Genomic DNA, 18752 nt, shown 5'->3' with positions numbered 1-18752 from the left:
TACATAATTTTGTCAAATAAAGGTTTCGCTTTTTCTTGTTGGACTTTTGAATCGTTTGAGTTTCCCTCATTTATAATTTTTAATAAAATTACTGGGATAATTTGCAAATAATATTCAATTTCTTTAGATGTTTTAAACCTTTTTATTTGAAAGGAATTATTTTTTTAAAAACTAATTTTTTTGTCGAAAATAATATAAAACGTTTGTTGATGATATGCAAAACGGTTCAAAAAAAAAAAGTAGTCAACTAATACCTTTAAATAAAAGTGAAGTGAAATTTTCAATTTTCGAAAAATACAACTTACAAATATCAAATAAAAAAGTGAGGTATCAAAGCTTGATTCGATGATGAAATTTAAAAATCAAAGTGATAAAAAGATATCGTCAAAGCGAATATATCAGGATATTTAAAAGAAAATAGAAAAATTGCAAATAGCAAGCTAACGAAAAACAACAAAAAGCAATAAAATTATTGCATTAAAAATTATTATTGAAAAAAGGAAATGCAAAAAGCAACGAAAAGGAACGAAAATATGAAAAGATTAAAAATGCAAGAAAATCGCATTTAAAATCATCCCGTCTATGAAAACAATGAAAAGTTGCAGTCGACAATCAAAATATGAAAGTCAAGCCGAATAAAACTGATGTTACGTGATTGTGCTAAAATGAACGATAAACGAAAAAGATTGTAAAAATGTTGCATTTCAAAAATAAATTTCTGACATTCAGCTTAAACAGAAATGTGAGCAAAAAGCTTAAAAAACCAAAGAAAAACGCCTAAAAAAAAGTGCCTAAATGCAAATTTTGATGAGAGCATGAAGAAAACATAATTTGGAGAGCAAAAAAGGAATTTAATGCTTTTGTGAGCAAAAGAAGACAACCACTCCAACAATAACTTCAAATAGAATGAAAGCAGAAAGCAATCAAAAGAAAGCAAAAAACTTCAAAGCAGAATGCAATTTATTTGATGTTCTGCTGTTGAACTGGTTCTCTTTCTCAAAACAAGGAAAGTCATAATCGATTTTGAAGACATCATTTCTTTCGCTTAAATATTTTGATTGAAGAGCATTTGAGACAATCCAAAAAGGGCAGAAGAAGTGGAACAGAAGAAGCGATCATGAAACACAAAAGACTTGAAAGTTGGCTGTTGCCGAGCAGATAAGAGTGCGAGTGGACAAGCAATGACAATCTGTTGAGAATAAATTGATGTCTTTGAGAATGAAGAACAGCTGCCAAAGAAACAAAACAGCGAAATACTTCCATCAGAAAAGAAAGCAAATGAAATCAGAGAAATTTTGTGAATCAGCAAAATCGAAAAGGTGTCATCGCTGTGAATAATTGAACATCTCTTTGATGTTGGTTAAAGTGAAAAAAATGTCATTTTGCATTCACAATGAACTCTTCATTTGAATATGTTAATGAACATATATTTTGTATTAGCTTGTCAGTTGCTTGTCTTCAATAGCCAATCGCCTCCATTCTATCTTCTTCGTGACCTCGATGAGCTTGAAGAATAGCTGTGATGGTGACCATGACCATCTCTTGAACGCATCCTGTCTCTTTCTCTTTCTCTGTCTCTGTCTCTTCCTGAAGACTTTCCTCTTGACTGTCCCCCTGAATGTCCAGGCTTCCCTCTCACCGACTTCGATGCCTCCACTTTCCTTGTGCTTCTTCCGCCTCTCCCGTCCTGTCGCTTCGGAGGTGCCTTTCCTTTCCCAGCTGGTTTTGCTGCGTAGCTCCTCTGGCGACTGGCGCTGCTGCCTTTGGCCTTCCCCTTCAGAGGCTTCCAAAGTGTGCGGCCGCAGTAGAGAATGGAGATCATCGGGATGCCAAAGACGAGCGTGATGAACCCGCCTGCCCAGACAACAGCGAGTGAGTGAGACGCTTTGATGAACAGAGGATTCATAAACTCGTATAAAACAGGGGTGACTGTGTTGTGGTCGATGATCGGAACAACCGTGTTGTCTAAGAAGCCATTCAGAGCATCCATCGACGCATTGCCTTGCTCATACAACTTTGCCTGTCAATTCAAACAGATGCAAAAACAAATGAATATCATTCAAAATGAAAATAATGATAAATAATTGAAGAATAAAAGTTCAGCAAATGCATCGGTCATTTTCATTCAAGTGAATAAGTTCAACAATTTTATAAAAAAAATTTTTTTTTCTTTTTCAATAGACATTTTTTTTTCATTTCCATATCCAATTAATGAGATATTGCATACTTTGAATGATTCTGAATCAACTTTATTTTGGAATATCTGGTCAATATTTTCTGTGCTTGTGATGACTTTTCCCAGAAGCTCTCTTATTCCATCCACAAATGTGGCATGTAATGGATTCTGTTTGTCTTCGCTCCACCGCAAATAGTATGTCGCAACATCTGAGCCAACGAGGTTGTTAAATGGGAACAGCCCATTGAAATCTGGAACTGTAATGTTGGTGTCATCTTGATTGAGATGAGAGGCGCCTTCGTTGAATGGCGATCGATTTTCAGAAAAAGACGATTCAGCAAAAGAAGAATGCGACTGAGACTGTGGCTCCAACAGAGACACGAAATGAGATATTCTGCTCGTTCTATTCTTTCTCTTCTCCATCCGATCCAAATATTCTGCTCTCTTTTCTTCCATTTCTTCTATGAGCTCTTCCACTTCCTTTGTGAACTGTCCTTTCCCTCCGTTTGTTGGTGTGTCTGTTGTGTTGTCCTCTTTCTTTGTCAGATCGACGATGTAATTAAACACCGGGTTGAACTTCGACAGGTCTGTCGTCTCGTAAAAGTCCCGATAGACATCCATAAAGCCGAATGCGAAGAAGGACAGCACAACAGCTACTGCGCCCAGAATGACCACAAACACCTCGTTGCAGAGGGTCGAGCAGCACACGATGGAGTCGTCTGAACAGCACCACCCGCACACCAGCGTCGACAGCAGGAGCAGCATAAACGCCCCCAGAAAGCCTGCCACCGAGTACACAATCACATCCCCGTAGGAAGTGTACAGCGCCTTGAACTCGTCGATGAAGCCGTACAGCTCGCCGATGTAGTTGCCTCCTCTGACAAGCGTGTCGGATGCTTCGTAGAACACCTCGTCCACCTGGCCAATCGCATTGTCCAGCACACCCAGCCCAATCGCAAGTGACGATAAGTTTTTACGAGCATTTTCAAAGCAATCCAAATTTGTAATGTTTTCAGGAATATTATCATCTGAAACTGTAATTCCTTGTACTTCTCTGTTTTCTTCGGCATTTACTTTGGTAACTAAATTCTCATCGACTTTGATTATTTTAAGTTCCGTAGTTGCTTCATTGCCAGTCAATTTTCTAGTTGGATGCTGTTTGGCGTGTGAGAAATGATAATTGCTGGGTTCAGACATTTCATTAAGAGATAAAAATGAAGTGTGTGATGAAGATGAAGAAGATGAAGAAGATGAAGAAGATGTATTTGGTTCTGAGGGAGGAAGATTGCTGCAAGAATAAACCTCTCCGTCATCACCAAAAACAGCTGCAGAATTAATGGCCTCAAGCAGATCGCTCATCACCCCCAAATACTTCAAAGCAGCTGTCTTTATTATTTCTTTGTTTTGTGAATCATTCAATACTCTATCTATTACATCCTTTCCGCTATTTAAACTGCTGTTAATGGCTGCAAAATCTATATATGGAAAAGAACTTGAAACGTTTCCAACAATTTTATTTCTTGCTGTGTTGATTCTGTCAAATATGCTGCTCAACGTTGGATTGAATGAACCATCAGTTGCACCATTTGCCTCGTCTCCATTGATGTTGTTGTTGTTGAGAAGAATAAGACTTTTGATGAAGTTTGCCATTTCAGCATGTGCAGGCACCAGAATATTCTCACAACTTTCACACATTTCTGTTAGTTTTGTCAACACATCAGCTGGTTCATTGCTGCCTCTGTCTTTGGTTATTGGAGAGTTTGTGAATTGATATGAATAAGATGAATGAATTGGATCCAGAGCTGTGTTGAAAGATATGATCGAGTTGCTCAAATCGGGAAGATCATCTACAGCAGTGAAACTATTGCTATCTTTTATGCTGGTGAATTGCTTATTTCTATTTAAATATAATTAACATTATAAAAATGAAAATGTCCCAAAAAAAGAAAATAAAATTATGAAAATTCGAATGTTAACATATAATCGTTTCTTTTTCATTAATTTTTCTCAAATAGTTTGTAAATTGCATACATAATATTCAGTCCGTTGGCAAGAGATTCTGCGTGCTCTAGAAGTTTGTAGTATTCTTCTAAGCCTCCATCATTCATTATATACTCTTCAACAGACGATGTCATATCTCCGTAAGCATTTCCCACTGTTTTTTGGGATTATCATTTGTAAATAAAAAAGTTTAAAAATACAGAAATTCGGAATCGTACAAATGTTTAAGTTCAAGTTTTGGATTTATAAAATATAATTTCAATATTAAAAAAGAAAAGTTAATATAACAACAAAAGATTAATAAATACCTTCTGTAACGACTTTTAGTTTGTTAATGCTTTCGGAAAACCATCCAATAGTTCCAGTGCAGTTTGTGAACACAAGTTTTACGCTTTCATTTGTTAATATTCCTCCCACTGTTGTGATTATGACTCCAAATCTACAAAAATATTGAAACGTTAAAAGGTGAGTATTAATAAGGTTGAAATTTCAAGAGTTTTGTGTGTAATATTATCATACAGCATCATTAAACACATTATTGAGAAAATGATCCTGCATATCCAAACAGCTTTTCGATTTTGTTTCCAACGACAAACCGCACAGCAACGTGGTCGAACATCTGAATTTGGACGTGTACCAATGCATTGGCAAAAGCACCAAATTACCGATAAAACAAAAAAAGCCAGAAAAGCTACAGCCGTAACAATGCAAACGCTGACGATTGACTTAATAATCAAATTTTATTAAAAAATTGACAAGCAAGTTCGAACTGCAACGCATACAATTGCATATTTCGATATTAAAGTCCACACATCCTTTGAAGAACGACTATTTGCAACCAAAAAATGTACAGCCACATCTGAAAAACTTTGGATTTCAAATTCAGTTCCATCTATCACTGCATTTTGCTTTATTCTTGGAATGACATTTACAGTATGGTACATGCCCCTGGCAATTCCTTCAATTACCCCTGCATTATCAGTAACTGTCGCAAAATCAATATGCTTTAAATAAAAAATTGTAAAGTAAACCTCCATCCACAACTTTTGCATCAAAAAGATGTGGAATAATCAAAGCAAAAATCAACAGTACCATCTCTGCAAATACTCCAACAATTTTGATCTTAATCTCATTATAAAATATAACAACAAAATTTCAAAATATTCCAAATATGAAAACTGAAAATTAGCAAAATCATTGAACTCTAAGAAGGGGCTATTTTGATTTTTTTCAAAAAAAAATTAAATTCAACAGATATTGAATTATCAACAAATTTCTGTTTTTGAATGCTCAAATATTGTCGTTTCCTTGAAACGTTGTCTTGAGAGTCCACTATTGGATTTCAAAAAATAAATAATCAAAAAATAAATAGTTATTAAATAAAAATAAAAATAAAATATATTTTCACATAAAACTTGCATCTGGAACAAAATTCTTTCATTTATGGAAAAAGCAATGATTTGTTACAAACTTTTAACTGTATTATTTTAATAATTATTTTATCATTTTCATGGGGATGGGGGTGGGGGGATGAAGAAATAGTATACAGTTGAGAAATAACTTTGAAAGCACTGAATGGAACAAAATTCATCAAACAAAAAATTTGTTCCCATTTAAAAATTGTTTTTTTAAGAATATGGTGGAAAATTCGGACTTTCAAGCTTTTTTTGCATGAATCAAAAATAACATTGTTTCACTCATAACTTTATTTGGCTTTCTCTGATTTCAAAATAAATTTGATTTTCAATACTGTAAACAGGCATCGAAGAAATCAAAACACAAAGTTTTTCAACATTTCACGAATGTCAAAAAATAAACACATCTTTATTGTGTTTTTTGGATACAAAAAGTCAACGAAAAGTACATAATTTTTCAATGAAAATATTTGAAGTGAAATATTTAGCTCCATTTGAAAGAAAAATTTAATATTTGAAAGAAAACGAAATGTTCAATGATCCTTTTGTTCATCTCTTGTGCTTTGAATAATTAACTATATCATGAATTTTAGATTGAAAAACTGTAAGTTCGATATGAATAATAGATTGAGAATATATTTTTTAGAAGGAATTGGATGATTATTTTAGAAATCAGATATTTTTGTTCAGCGTTGATAATTATTAGCTTTATAATCATATCCATAAAAATAAAAATTGAAATGCAACATTTATTGCAATCATATTAAAAGCCAATATTTTTGACATTATAAATTCAAAAATATCTTCGAATGCAGTTTTTTATTTTCTGTGTTTATAAAATATAACTTAATACAAGCTTTTGCACATTAACATATTTATCAATAAAATATGATTTTGATAAAAAATTGAATGAATGAATGTCTTGTTGAAAGCTCAAAATCTCAATTGAATAAAGTTATTGTGTATGTGTTTTTTCTTTTGAGATTTTTTAATTTTTTTTCGATAAATTTGTTCTAAATATTTGGAAATGAAAATTCTTTAAGCAAAAAAATTTTTATTTGAAAAAAAAACAAACACACACACACAACAATCGTATGAAAACATTAAATGAAAAATTTGATGAAAATAATAAAAATGATAAAAAACAAAAAATTTGCATTAATAAAAAAAAACAACTATTTGTTTTATTCGTTTTCTGCTCTTTCATCACCATTTATCTATCGTTTTCATTAAAAAAAAAGCGAAAAAAATTTAATAGAGAAATATATTAAAAAATGCAATATGGAATAAATTCCATAAAGTGAAAATTTCCAACCGATAATTTTCTTGACCCATAAAAAATATTATAAAAGAGAAAAATTTAAAAAGCTCCATATCACTGAAGAATTTTGCTTTTAGATGTCTAATGCAGGTTGGATAATCTTTTTGTATACACACATACCCTTATGCTTTAATATATTAACTGATTTTTAATACAATTTAAGTCAAAGAAATAATTGCAAATCATTTCGAGCTTTTTAAAAAATGGAAGGAAGAAGAAAAACAATTCAATATATTATGTACTATTGGATTTGGAAAACATTGGGAAGATACTTTGAATATGCTTCAAAAAGAAGATACTCGAATTGAACAAAAATGCAGCACAATATGGTATGGTTCGGAAAAAGCTTATAAATGTCGTACATGCGGATTAGGTTTGAATTGAAAAGAGCTTTTGCTGTTTTTTTTGAAGAATAGATGCAGATTCATCAGCAGCAATCTGTCAGGCTTGCTTTGATCCCGAGAAACATATTGGGCATGACTATCAAATGGTTTAATTTAATTTTCAAAACATCAACATATGTATTAATTTATAAATTGTTCCAATTTTTATTGTACGACTGTTAGATACATGCAACAGGAGGAACTTGCGATTGTGGAAGCGATGATGCGTGGCAAAAAAGCGGGTGGTGCTCTCGACATCTTTCAAATCGCAATAAAAATATATCTCCACTGGAAACATTTAACAATTCAAATATCAGTTTGAATAGATTATGTGAATGGATTGAAGGAATGTTACATTCATTGTGTAATTGCATTTTGTTGATACGATTCAAGATAAATAAGCTTATTGAGCTTTATGCATTGTGTGATATTATGAAAACAAATGCATATTATTTGAGGCAAAAAATACTGAAGAACGAAAAAACTTTAAAAGATCGAAAATCTTATTCAAAGTTGGATATGAGAGAAGAGGATTACGAAAAGCTGATTATTAAATTCTGCAAATTATCCAAATACAAAAAACACATTTTGGTTTGCTGCTATCATATCCTTCTTTATCTCTCTTTATTGATTTCTTTTCTATTTCTTTGATGATATCATGAAATAATTTTTTATCTTTATTGAATATGTTACTATTGATCAAAAAATATATTTGTTAGCAATCCATAATTTTGAAGATACTTGGTGCGTTGCTTGGAGAAGCTCAATTAGCTTGTCAGGAAACAACTCAACCACAAATTATAGTTAAGAATTGGAAGGAAGCTCTTGTAAAATCCATTTCTGAGTTAAAGAGTGTTTTACTTTGTGAAAAAGAAAAAGATGCCAAAAAATGTTCAACGATGCTTGGAACATCTGAATTTGAAGGAGAAAACAAAGAAGATGAATGCCATTGCGAAAGCGAAGACAAACATATTTCACTCAAATCGATTCAACTTGGAAATATGAAAAAATTTGAAACAAGAAATGATAGACATGACGAAGAAGTTAGAGATAACAAAGAAAGAAGTGAAGAAGAAAAAAGTGAGGAAGAAACTAAAAATGAAAGCGAAAATGATGAGGATGATGAAGAGTCTGATGATGAGGATGAGGATGTGGATGAGATCGAAGATGAAGAAGAAGACGAAGGGGAAGAAGAAGAAAACGAAAAAGAAGAAGAAGAAGAAGAAGAAGATGATGATGATGATGATGCAGAAAAGAGTAAAAAAGAAAGTGATTTAATTGCCCAATTGAACACTGCTCAGGCTTTGCTGATATTTTCACCAGAAGAACTTCGCTTTTTGTTTGAAGAGGAGCAGAAATGGAAAAGAAGCCAAGAAGCAGAATGTTTACATGATAAGCAAACCAGCAATGAAATGACAATCAAAGAGCAAAACGAAGACAAAAGCAGAGAAAAATCAGACAAAATAGAAGAAGCACCATTCATCACAAGTGAACAAACAGAGAAACTTTACAAATCCGAAAGCTTTTCGACTTTATCCGAAACTCAAGTTTTGCAGTCAATATTTTTCATTGCAACATTATCACCTATCAGCTGGCTGTCTTCTTCAAATTCTTCATTTTTCTTTGGCATTCCAGAAAGCAATGAACAAAATGCTCATCAAATACATTTTTCTCCAATAAAATCAGAATTAACTGGTTTGCAATCTGCTTCATCATTGTCGTCGCAGTCTCTGTCATCGTCTTCTTCTTCATCAGTTTATGTTCCTTCAGCTTCATTTATCAATTCCCTCATCTTTTCATTTCTTTCTCTTCCACTTTATTTGGCCTTCCGCAGTTATTTCCTCGATGTTGCTAAGTCCATCTATTTGTATGTTAGTGAATGCAAAATCAAAGTTCTTGCAACGCTTCTCGACACGCTCCACAAGCTGATTGAAAAGAGCAGCGGAATACGACATCTTGTGATGGTGGGGCTGATGAACAAAAGGCCCAAGAATCCGCTGAAGCACCAGAGCACATTCAACAGGTGTGCAGAAGCTTGGATAAGCGGATATCCTCCGCTGTCAGAGCAAGAGAAAGACATCAGGGGAGTCAAGAAAGAAGCAAAGCCACAAGATTTGTTGGTGTTTGAGGACGATAATACAAACAAGGAAGCAGAAGACCTGAACAATTCCACATATTTTGGATATTTCAGAAGTTACTCTCCAGAAAGATGCAGCGAAATGGCTGAAGCAACGTCAAACTATTCTTCATTGGCAGCTTCGCCCATTAATCACCTGAACACTATTTCTCCAACAAATGCAATGGAATCCAAATCAATTATGGACATTCACATCAACAATTTTGTTGACAAAGACAGTCTACCAGAAAATGCTCCTTCTTCTTCTTTCTTAAGCCAGAATTCACAATTACCATTGCATCCTGATGATGAAAAGACAATCCTTCCAAATATTTCAACATGTGGCACTTTTTCCCTTCACGAGCTTATTGATTACTTAGAACAGCATCGTAACTCTTTGCCAAATCCAGACAATAAACTGACTTCACCTTTTCCATTCATTGCATTCACAGACACCGTTTTCTATTTCCTCTTGGACTCCATTCGGATGCTGCCAGCTGTGGAGTTTATGCAATTTCTCCTCCCACTTACACTCGAACGCACATTCTCAGCAACACAAGTGAAGTGCTGGTTTGATCGATTGAACACGATCAGTGTGCATGCAATTCCATCAGAATGCGGCTGGGTTCAAAATGGTGAAAGTAAAGCGGAAGTGAACAAAAGGATGAATAAGAGATGGAAAGAAGTGAAGAATTTTGTGGAACAAGACAGAATTGAAAGAATATTGGGAATTAAAAATGAAGACAATTGCAAAAATAATGAGTCACAAAACAAGAAAGATGACAAAAAGGTAAAGACAATGATCAAAATCCGAAGAGAAAGAAATCTTCACAGTAAAAACATTTTACAGCATTTTAGCTGCGTTAATTCATCGTTGCAAAAAATCATGAAGCAGAAAATCAAAGAAAAAGTCAAACACAAAAAAGCAGAATTATCCGAAAAGAAAAAGAAGGAAGAAGAGGAGAAAGATAACACAAAAAGCAAAAAGCAGAATGGCATCGGTGAATGGAACGAACTGGACAGCTGGCTTTACGAGTTCGACAAGGACTATCTTTTCTATGACGTGGAAGACTGCAGTAAAATCCTTAATCTTCAAGGAATTATTTGTGCGGCGGAACACGACGAAAGTTCAACAGTGAGCGTCCAAATGACTCCGCAGCTTTGTTTGACTATCAGGGAAATCAACCCAGATTTTCTGATATTTGCAGATTTGTCGTTCATTCATAACATTTTGGGATTGAATGCAACACCATCTATTGAGTTCTGGCTTGACTACTTCAAAACGATTGGCTTGGATTACTATGAATATTACGACATAAATGTGGACTACATGGAGAAAGTTAAGAATGGATTGGAATCTCAACGTTATCGTCTTAACTGGATTCTGTTTATGATTGAAGAAGAGCAAAAAAAGAAGATGCTAATTGAAATCCAAACAAAAGGCAAGGAAATGAAAACAGATGCTGTTCAAACTTTGCAGAAATGTTATACCAGCCAGTTTCCTTCTTCTTGTTTCTTATCCTCGCTCCATTCATTTGCTGACATACAATTTTTTAACACGGAAATTATGTATATGTTTTCAGACGAAGTGTGGGCAGGATGCCGGGGATGCATCAATTATTTAGGAATTCCGTATTATGCAGCACTTCTGGCAGATGGAATGAAGCACTTGAGCTTGTTTGACAGGTGGATCGACAAACAGACAAATGAAAATAATAATAAAAACAAAATAAGTGTTAAAGGCAATGGAGATAATGAAGAGAAAAGATATACAACTACTTCAAATGATTATGGTGATAAAACGAGTGAAAGACAAGCTTCAAATAAAGATTCGTTTCAATCAAAACAATCATTTGATAATTTTTTCAATTCGTATGCGCATGCTTCAAAAAGTTTCAATACAAGCAACCTTTCATTGTTTCCTGTCAACATATCAATACAATGCGATGATGCTTCAGTTTCTTCTTCTTCATCTTCGCAAGACACATCTTGTGAACATTCTTTAAGTTCTCATATTTCGCAACTTCAGTTTCCACTCACTTCTTTTTATAAAAATCCACTTGCTGCAATGAGCTATTCAGATTATCCATTTAAGATCTACACTCATTTTCATCAACTTCCTTCGCAAAAAACAAAAATAACGCAAACAGCATCTGCAAGTTTTGAACCTGAAGGCTTTCCACAGTCACTTTTGCTTCTATTGCATTTAATCTTCCTCGTCGCATCAGCAAGTGACCAATGTCCTTTGATTAGGACACCCGGACATCTCCCGTATTTGGACTCAGGAATAAAAGAGGATCTTTTCGATATATTTTTACAAGTTGAGCACATCTCCAATTTAATTGCAATGATTGCATCATTCCTGCCCAGCCAGTTGACAGAAAATGACACGTCCACAAACGTGCTGCGAATGCCAATTGAAGAACAGCAAACACAACACGAGTCAGAACATTTAACAGCCGATTCACTTGACTCAGAGCAAGAGGAGCAAAAAATTAGCGTGCCAGATAATTGTAATCGCCTTGGGTGTCTGCAGCTGTTCCAATTTGTTAGCTGTCTGATTGTGTCAAGATCATCTTCTTTGGCTCCTTCTTCGCTTGTTCTTCCATACCATCCTCTTTGTAGCATCAGCAAAGAGATGGTCGGGAATGAGGATAAAACACGCGATACTGTTGAGTCAGCTAATAAGCTGAGCCCATTCCTTTTAGAGGAATGCAACACACCAACGATTCCGTTTCTTGCAACATTTTCTTACGAAGACGTTCCTCTTCCTCTTTTAAATTTGTTTTTTGAAGATGTTGACAATCAATCAGTCGACCTCAAGAATAAGGAAAAGGAGATGTTTATGAAATACATAATGACATTTGTGTTCAAACCTACGAAGCCCATTAAAGTATTTTTGCGAGAAGTGCTCAATGAAGCTCAAAGATTGGATCAAAACCATGTTCCTTTGCAATCTGTATCATCCTTTGAACAGTCATCTGCTGACCAGCTGAGAACTCAATTTCCACTTTCACTCTTTCCCACACACACTGCACACACAGAGGCATTCATCCTTGCATTGATCCAGCGGCACATTCACTTGGAACCGCCTGGGACAATCCACAACGAATTGCCTCGATTATTTGCACATCTGGGCTCAACTCTTATCACAACCGTGTCATACCACTCGTTCCACGCATTGGAAGCAGCTGAGTCTGAATGCTACACTCCTTTTGTTCCTGCCTCACTTACGAACAGTTTAGTGAAATTCTTTTCATCCGACAATACTTTCTCTTCGCTATATGAGCCATCAATTTATCTAATAGTAACACACAAAACGCAGCCCACTCACTCGCTCGTGCTTTTGTCTTCGCTTCCTTCTTCGTATTATCTTAGCTGCTGCCAGCAATCAATCCTTATTTCCAGAGGAATAAGCCAAGAATACAGCGGAATGTGGAGGAGGAACGACATGGCTTTTGAAGAAATCTACTTCATCATGAATTATACCGGATACCTCCCCGATTTTGCGGGGCCTGAGCTGTTCTGCATGCAGCTGTGTGTTTGTGGTGCAGGATGGGATGCGTTCTTTGCTTTTATGATGAATGTGTGGCTACTTGACTTCTTCTTTGAAGGCGGATGGTGTGAAAAGAGATGGAATGAGCTGAATGAGGAAAGAAAAAGTAGATTGAAGAGAATTCCATACCATGAAGAAAATGAAAAAGAGAAGGAAAAGGAACAATACATAAATACTTTCTCATCAGAACATGAAAAAGAGGAGCAAACAGATTCCGCAAAGATTGATATTACGAAGGAAAGCGAGAAGCATCCATCTCAAACTATCTCAGAGATGTCCACTCCTTTCGATTCAATTATTCCTTCGGAGCCTGAAAGAGCAGGAGTGTGCTGGTCGATGAGCACATCTGAATCATTCACATACGCATCATATTTTCTGTCTAATATTGTTACTATTTGTGTTGACAGGATGTTTCCTCTTCTGCCAAATATCGAATTTATCCAACAACATCAAAAATCGAAATCATCTTCAGCTTCTTCTTCTTCAGCAAGCTACAACTCTTTTTTGAATCCTCATCCTGTTCACATGGAATGGATGTATGAAATGACTCCTCGATACCCAAGCTCTTCTGATTCAAGTGATACCGAAAATGGACAACAATTTTTTTCTTATTCATTGAAAGAAGCTATTCTTGAGTCTGCGTTTGGTTCCCTCTTTTATTTAAATCACGAAATCGACGATTCCAAAACTCTTACAGAAACAAACTCCGAAGTTTCTTTCACTTCAACTTCTCCTTTTTTCATAAAAGTTCATCCAATTTCAGATAATTCTTCATCAGATTCAACGTCTCATTGTGAATCTACATTTTTGTACTTATCTTCTCCATTCATCGAATACCCCAACCGTTTCCCTCGACTCAATCCAAATTCGCGAAAGGTTGTGTCATCATGCCCCTCTTTCCACACATCAACCAATCAGCCTGTCGTCATCCCATTCACACCTTCTTTTGTTGCTTCTCTTTCTTCTTATATGATTTCTGAAAAGTCCAGGTCGTATTCCAGCATGTGCTCGTTGCTTAATCCTCGCTTTACACAGCACCCGTCTTTTGAGCCTATCATCGCAGACTTGTGTAACAGTTCAGAAGAGTCCAATAGAAACAGAGGCAGATCTGCTGTTTCTTTGAACACCATCAATTCATCTGCGCAGGTTCTGCGTTCTCTTCTGCCTGGTTCTTCATCAAACTCTGCAGGAAGTGCTTATTCATCCCACAGCTCTGCAAAAGAATGCCTTTCTCTGGCGCCACTGAAGATTCTGCTTGCTGATCCCTTTTCGAACTGTTGCCGTTTGACTGCCAGAACGAATTACACACAAAAACTGGAGAACACGTTAACGTCGTCTTATTGCAGCTGGAACACAAAGCCAGATGAAAAGGAAGATGATGCACAGGCCAAAGAAGAAAGAAGAAAGAAGTGGAGCATTTGCTTGTACAAAGGCGAAGAGCTGTTTGAAGAGGATTACATTCAACACGCTGAGAATGCATGCTCCTCGTCACATCCGATATTTAGCTCTATTCCAAAGCACTTTCTTCCTTCTCTCCTTCCTCCTCTTCCTGGACTGCCGCATGTTCGTCTGCCTCATCCGTCGCTTTCGCATCTTCTCGACGTTTGCTGTTCACGTGCTGTGCTTGGGATGATATGGACGATTTTGCACTATTCGCTCCATCCTTCATCAGTCCAGCAGAAGATAGCGTCAGACAGCTCTTCCGTCCATCTTCCGTCTTTTGGAGAGACACCCTCAAATGAAGGATTGCTCATTCCAGCGCTTAGACTGCTCGACGTAACCATCTGCTTCAGCGCTGCTTGGCGCGTGCAGGAAATATGCGACATTCAAAAAAGTGACATTTCTATTGATGAAAAGCAAAGTTCTTCTTCTTCTAAAACAAATTCTCATCTTATCTTCCAGCAGCCACAACTGCTGAATGATTCAAAGCATCCTTTGGCTTTTCCTTCTGTTCCTTCTTCTCTTTCTTTCTTGGAAATACTCTTTTTCCCTCTTTCTTGCACGTGCTCTCCGTTTCCATCGCTATCACAGTCACCAGCGAATGCTTCGTCTCACAAAGACGATTCGTCTGAATGCTCGGACTGCAAATATAGCATAGCATCTCTTCTATTTGCTCTTCTTTCTTCTGCTCATTCAGAATCGAATCCTCTGAAATTGCCATTTTCGAATCTAATCGACTCAAAATGGGAAGAGTTTTGTAAAGACACAGATTCAGTTGAAGAGGAAAAACATACAAAAGCAGATGAAAGATTCTCACCTGATATTGCAAAAGATTCAACAACACAAAGCACTGCTTCTTTGAATGTTTCCGATCCATCTTTAAACTCTGCTTCCATCTTATCACCTCCTTCTGCTTCTGCTTCTTCTGCTTCTTCTTCTGCTTCGTCGTCTTCTTCATCTTCGACTCTTTTATTTACATCAAAATTAGTCCTTCCTCTTCTTTCGCGCATTCTCCATCGTCTGCGCCTTCTCACCTGGCTATTCACTGCCAACGATCCATTGAAGAGAAGGACGATGCTTCAACAGATTGGTATTAGAGTTTACAATTCGCGCTCTGCAAAAGAGAAAGAGCTGGAAGAGATAAGAAAAAGTGAGCAGTTAAAGAAGATGGCAATTGAAGAAGTAACAAACAAAGAAGGAAATGAAGAAGATTTTGAAGAAAAGGAGAAAAAGGCAAATAAAAAGAAAGCATTACTAGCAAGAAAAAGAATTATGGAAGAGTTGAAAAGAAAACAACAGATGGCAATGAAGGCGTTTGGCATGATGGAAGAAGATGGAAAAGAAAATGAAGAAAACAAATCTGACAATGTTGTGGAAAAGAAAGAGAATTCAAACAAGGAAGACAACAAGGAAGATACGAAAGAAAGCGTTGCACAATCAAATGACTCAAAAACAAATCAATGCGAAATCGAAGTTGATTCAGTGGAAAGCGAAAAGAAAAAAGAAGAACTGAAAAAGCAGCAGATAAGCGCAATCGACGCAGAAATAGCTGAACTTGAAAACCAGCTGGAAAAAATGGAGGCAGAGGAAGAAACAAGCGAGGTGTGCATGTATTGCCACGGTGCCATATTGAAAGGAGAAAGTGCTGGATACATTGGCCATTTGTCGTATGACTCGACGCTTCAGGCGCTGAACTCGTCGGCTGTGTATCATTTGCGCGATGAGGAAGAAAGGAAGAGGAAGGCGATGGAGAAAGAAAGGAGAGAGAAGAAAGATGAAAAAAGGAGGAAAAAACACAAACACAAAGGAAAAGTATTGACAAGATGTCATCGATGGAACTTTGCTAAAAGAGAACATTTTTGGGAAGACGGAGATTTTCTGGATGAAATAGAAAGAGTAAAAACAGCAGAAAATGCAATGGAAAAAGGAATTCATAAGAAACAAGCTGTCCTTCAATCAGATTGTTCAGTAAAAGATACAATGGAACAGCCAATCAGAGAAAAAGATACGGATTCTTTGGATTTGACCCACGGTCCATTATATTCTTCAAGCACCACTAAAGATGTCCCTTTCTCTTTTATGCTGATGCCATTCAGAGAGAAAGGAGCAAACGAAGACAGCCTGCTCGATGCCAGCAAGGAACTTGAGCCCTCAAAGACGATGCATTTGACAGCATTGCCACTTTTCCATTTCCCAAAGGAAACATCCAAATTTGGTGACGATTCCTCTGAGCTGATTGGCAATAACATGAAAGGATTGAATACCCCTGCTGGCTTCGAGAAGCACTTCTTTGGAACAAACAAACAGGCCGTTGTGAATGAATTAGCGAAGTTTACTGAACAGAGGCATCGAATACAGACGGTGAAGAAGGAGGAGCGATTCGTCAAATGGGCATCGAGTTACTTCAAAATGCTGGATAAAATGAAGAAGAAGATGAAGAAAAATAAGGTAAAATTTTTAATAAAGAAAAAAGCAAAAGATAAGCACATACAAGAAAAAGAAAAAACGAAAAAGAAAAGGGACTGGGAAAAAGAGTCCAGAAAAGCAGAAAAAGATGAAGAAAAATACGAAAAAGCATTATTCTGGAAGAAACAAGACGAAGACGAGGAAGATGAAGTTAACGAAGCCGAAAAGAAAATATATAACGAGCAAAAAATCGAATCACTTTCAACAAATATTGCGATGAAGCTTTCATTACACGTTGAGAAAGAACAGGATGCGCTCAAAGAGGAACAATCGACAGAGTCATCGTCTTCTAATTGCTTATTGCATGCACCAGATTCAGATAGCTCCACAACTTCTGATTTTCCCTTCACTGACAATTCTGAAAACGATGAAAAGAATCCAAACCAATCAAAGCCGCTTTCATCTGCTTCTTCTCGAGAAAACTATTCATCATTTATAGCAAATCACAGACGTGTGCCTTTGTTCCGTGCACCTGAGGGACCTCTGAAAATGCGTAGGCTGTCGAAAAGAAACGAAATAGAGAAATATTTATTCAAATTGGAGAAGTGGGGAAGAGAACTGAACGAATGGAATTTGGCGATGGACACGTCTGGATGCGATGAATGTGGACAACAGTCATATGAGCTCAACAGCGATGAATCGAGCCAATCATCTCAGAAACTATCTAATCAAACTTCTGCTTCTTTCTCGACTTCTTTCCATTCTCTTTTGGATTCTCAAGCGTTGCAAGAGGAGAAAGTATCCTTATGGAACCAAATTGCCCTCGGGACAAAGACAGATTTGTGGGGAAACAGCGGGCGAGATGACTTAGTTATTGAGGACATACGATACACCTCCACCGATCTGTCACCAATATTAGAATGTGCATTTCCTTTCCTTCCTGTTTACTCAACATACGATTTTTCTTCAGAAAATGAAGCTTCAACAATAGCAACAGAATCAAAGAAAGAAGCACAAGATTTCTCTCTATCGAATATGAATTATTTGAAGTTGTTTAATTTATTAAAGTTAATCCGGATATGGTCATACAACGAGGAGGAGTATACGTGGAATCCCATTTTGAATATTCCGCTTAATCATTTGACAAAATTGATTTATGCTAGACAGACTGAAGATAAAAGTTGGCTCTTCGGAAATATCGATAAACAGGTCTTTTCAAAGATGTCCCCTAATAAGAGGTTTCAAACATCCAAATCATTGTCAAATAGCCTTCAGACAAGTTATTCGAGGAACATCCATAAAATTCTTAGCTATTTGCCAGAACCTTCTCCTCCTTCGATTGTCTCATGCACATTTTTTACACAGACATGCACACATGTGATTCATTTTCGTTGCTTAGCCGCACATATTTTGAGAGAGGGAGGGAAACAAAAAGAAGCGGAGGGACTTATTACCCAGTTAAACCAGTTCCATTGTCCGCTTTGTCACTGCGTTGGGAATACATTTATTCCTTTGCTTTCCGGTTTGGATCAGGAATCTACTCAGATTGGCTACAGGAGTGAAGAAACCGAAGAGAGAAAAGAATGGAATTTCTCTGATGGAGCAACACAAGAAAGTGAGAAACAAAATAAAAAATATTCAATCATTAGAAGAATAGAAGAACTCAAGCAACAACGTAATCTGCGTTTACGACAAACTTGCAAAGCAGAAAACTTGGAATGCCAACAAGCGAAGACAATAGAAGAAGCAATCGAGCAAATTGATCATCCCATAAAAGATCATCCAACGCAAAGCTCACTTTTGGCTAACCATCGTTTGCGAATTAACATTCCAAGCAATTGCTTCTATTCGTCTTTCACTTCACTTTCAGATATTCCGATTCACTCGCTCCAAAATCCGCTGATAAGAGCATCGATGCTTAATGAGCTATCATTTTAC

The 18752-nt window shown here is 36.4% G+C and overlaps 2 protein-coding genes across 2 annotated transcripts; one reads left to right on the top strand and one right to left on the bottom strand.

The window, feature by feature from the left end:
- Nucleotides 1-159: 159 nt before the first annotated feature.
- Nucleotides 160-5300, bottom strand: MONOS_6740 (uncharacterized protein). Its single transcript, XM_067876996.1, has 7 exons — nt 5209-5300; nt 4960-5162; nt 4697-4902; nt 4486-4616; nt 4208-4331; nt 2228-4073; nt 160-2020 (listed from the first exon to the last, which is right to left on the bottom strand). Exons 1-7 carry the CDS (start codon nt 5270-5272, stop codon nt 1481-1483), a joined length of 3114 nt encoding a protein of 1037 aa, XP_067733196.1. The 5' UTR covers nt 5273-5300; the 3' UTR covers nt 160-1480.
- A 1690-nt stretch (nt 5301-6990) lies between these two features.
- Nucleotides 6991-18376, top strand: MONOS_17088 (putative E3 ubiquitin-protein ligase UBR3; the record flags this gene model as incomplete). The annotated part of the gene is made up of 10 exons (XM_067869973.1): nt 6991-7003; nt 7077-7286; nt 7336-7403; nt 7480-7612; nt 7790-7887; nt 8016-8339; nt 8598-11089; nt 11666-15272; nt 15708-17994; nt 18180-18376. 10 exons carry the CDS (start codon nt 6991-6993, stop codon nt 18374-18376), a joined length of 9429 nt encoding a protein of 3142 aa, XP_067733195.1.
- Nucleotides 18377-18752: the final 376 nt, after the last annotated feature.

Source organism: Monocercomonoides exilis (assembly GCF_001643675.1).
Source record: "Monocercomonoides exilis strain PA203 chromosome Unknown scaffold7-2047599, whole genome shotgun sequence".
NCBI classification, from domain to species: domain Eukaryota; phylum Preaxostyla; order Oxymonadida; family Polymastigidae; genus Monocercomonoides; species Monocercomonoides exilis.
The sequence above is the reverse complement of the archived record's forward strand: the minus strand, read 5'-3'. Positions and strand labels throughout refer to the sequence as shown.